The 2,980-nt window shown below is 32.4% G+C and overlaps 1 protein-coding gene across 1 annotated transcript in view; it reads left to right on the forward strand.

Annotated features, from left to right (window-relative positions):
* LOC106471702 (serine/threonine-protein kinase RIO2-like) overlaps positions 1-2,980 on the forward strand; it is a 39,770-nt gene that overhangs the window by 16,568 nt on the left and 20,222 nt on the right. Inside the window, exons 5-6 of the mRNA XM_013932319.2 lie at positions 1,158-1,278; positions 1,506-1,594. Coding sequence (XP_013787773.1) covers positions 1,158-1,278; positions 1,506-1,594 — 210 coding nt within the window. The remainder of the gene's footprint in view (positions 1-1,157; positions 1,279-1,505; positions 1,595-2,980) is intronic.

Here is a 2,980-nt window from a genome sequence, read left to right on the forward strand (position 1 = left end):
TTCATATTATAACTAAAAACTATTGTTCATCTCAAAAATCTTAAATATTATTTGTGTAATCTCTAAAACCTGCTAAATACATTTCAAATGCTTGTTTTCAGTAATACTTTATATTTTTTCTGTTATTTTTGCTAACCTAATTCTATGGGGTCTCTCAATTTGACTGGCCTCGTAACCATAAAAAATTTAATTTAAATTATGCTTTTTTCGTTCTAGAATGACGACAGATTATAACACAAAAACACAAATGTTTAGTCTAAATAGCTTAAATCTAATAACATTTTACATTTATATATATTTATTATTTTTATTATACTGACCTTCCAGCCATGCCTGGCTAACAATACAGAAGTTACAATGATGCAGCACACGTGCACTCATGATACCATATCCAATCTTAGCTGTGTATTAGTAGACTAGTATTTTGTAAAATACAGTCACATATCAATTATTATACATTATATATGTATATACATTAATACTATTTACAAATAAGTTCATAAACTTATTGTGTGAAAAGAATGAGATTTACACATTAACATGCCAAAATGGCTGAGAAACCACTAAGGAACATTCTGAGATTTGATTGGTTATTCACATGTCATATATAGAAATAAGTGTATATTTGTTTAAGTATTTTCAGCAGGTGAAAGAAGAAAATCAAGGGATGACTTATGAAATTTTTATTGTTAAAGTAACTTAGTTTTATTTGGATTTCTCAAGATTGAAATGTCTCAGTATCACCTAATTATACTAATCATTGTAAGTTAACCATAAATAGCATGTTGAACCTACATGTGTAAAAAAAAATCTAATGGTTTACTGAGAAAAATGTTAAATGCATAGGGGTATTAATGCTTGATTGGATATTTTATAATTCATGAAAATATTAGTGGGATCATTTCCACACATTCTTACAAATTAATCTAATGACATCCCAACCAATTTTTTAACAAAAAAGAAAGACAGTTACTGATACCTAAAAATGATTTTGAGGAGAAATAATTTTAAGGATGGGACTTAAACAAATATCTTGGTGGTGTGTGACTTTTGCATCACCCTGTATTTTAAATCTAATGATGTCAAATATGTATAAAAAAACAAAACTCAAGAAGCTGTAAATAAGTTTGAAAAGTACCTTCTTTTATTCAACACAGGTTAGGTAGAACATCATTCCGCAGATTGAAAGAAAAACGAGACTATCACAGACACAGACATAAAGCATCATGGATTTACCTATCAAGATTAGCAGCAGTAAAAGAGTTTGCATTTATGAAGGTAACTGATTATTCATTTTATGTTTATTAAAGCTTATTGTTGGAAACTGTAATTTAAATAAATGATCTCATAGTAAATAAAGTACATGTATATGTGTACTAAAAATGTGACATTGCAGTGAAATTATCATACAAAGTTATACTAATCCCAAAATTAATATTCATTTAAATAAAGAAGAATCTTGCTTCCAGCAGTATTTGATCCATGTAAAATAATTTGTTTTTCAGGCATTGTATGAGAGAGACTTCCCTGTACCAAAACCAGTTGACTTCAACCGACACTGTGTGGTCATGGAAATGGTTAAAGGATATCCATTGTGAGTTGTTTTTATTAGGTTAATTTGGTATTTTAAAATAGTCTTTATGAAGGAGTGGGTATTGTTAAGATCCTAAAATGGCCAATTGCATCACAAAACAAAATTTTGGGAAATGTTTCAAGACTGTGAAACAAATACACCCTATAACAATTTTTTTATGGAATGATAAGAGAGACAATGTGAAAACAGTTGTAAGTTAGAGCATTGGAGCATCCATGTGGAAGCAAGTACTGCATAAAATTTATTATGGTTTGTCCCCAGATGAATGGCAGAAAGCAAACATCTGCATGGCAAGACCAACACCTGGATGTATTAGGTTCTCAAGAAATTAATGTTGCATTTTGGAAGACTTTCATAACCCCCCAAAAAAACATACATCACGTATAATAGTTAAATGAACTGCCCTAAATGTCACGTTAGTGTAGCCTATGTAATGTGTAAAGTTTAGTATACTCTAATCCCTTATAGTGATGGCACACAACAAGACACACATTCGGCATGTAATGCTGTTTGAATACAAGAAGGGAAACAATGCCTCTGTAGCCACAAAGAATATCAAAGAAGTTTATGGAAATGTTTTGAATGTTCGTAAATGTCAACGACAGTTCAGCAAATTTCGTTCATGTGATTTTAGTCTTAAAAAGCTCTGATGGTAGGGGCCGACATGTTGGAATTGATATTGATGCTCTGAAGAAGCTTGTTGAGTTTAACTCAAGGCAACACACTCATGAAATGGCCCTGAAATTGCATGTCTCTCATGAAATAATACGTAAATATCTAAGAATATGGGAAAACTCCTTAAAGAAGGTGCTTGGGTGCCTTACAAAACTCTCTGATGATCATCGTTTCCAAAGAGTGAACATTGCTTTGTCTCTTCTGGCTTGTAATGTTTGTGAACCATTTTTGGACATAATTGTCACTGGTGATGAAAAATGGATTCTTTATGCGAATATTAAATTCCAAAAACAATGGCTCAGTCCTAGACAAAAACCATTTTCGACCCCAAAACCTGGACTCCATCCGCAAAAAGTGATGCTTTGCATTTGGTGGAACATCAAAGGAGTAATTCATTTTGAACTCCTCAATCCACAGTGAACTGTCAATGCAGAGATCTATATTCAGCAACTGGAACGTTTAAATCGAGCCCTTCATCAGAAATGCCCTTCACTTGTCAATTGGAAAGTTGTTCTTCTTCTCCATGACAATGCATGTCCACATGTGGCATGTTTGATGCAACACAAGATGAGCTGAGTTGGGAAGTTCTCACCCACCCACCATATTCTCTATTTATGGCACCATCAGATTACCATCTTTTTCGTTCGGTGCAACAACATCTTAATGGGAAAATGTGTGCAAATATGGAAGGTGTTAACAAGAACATCAACA

This window comes from Limulus polyphemus, unplaced genomic scaffold (genome assembly GCF_000517525.1).
Source record: "Limulus polyphemus unplaced genomic scaffold, Limulus_polyphemus-2.1.2 Scaffold4800, whole genome shotgun sequence".
NCBI classification, from domain to species: Eukaryota; Metazoa; Arthropoda; class Merostomata; order Xiphosura; family Limulidae; genus Limulus; species Limulus polyphemus.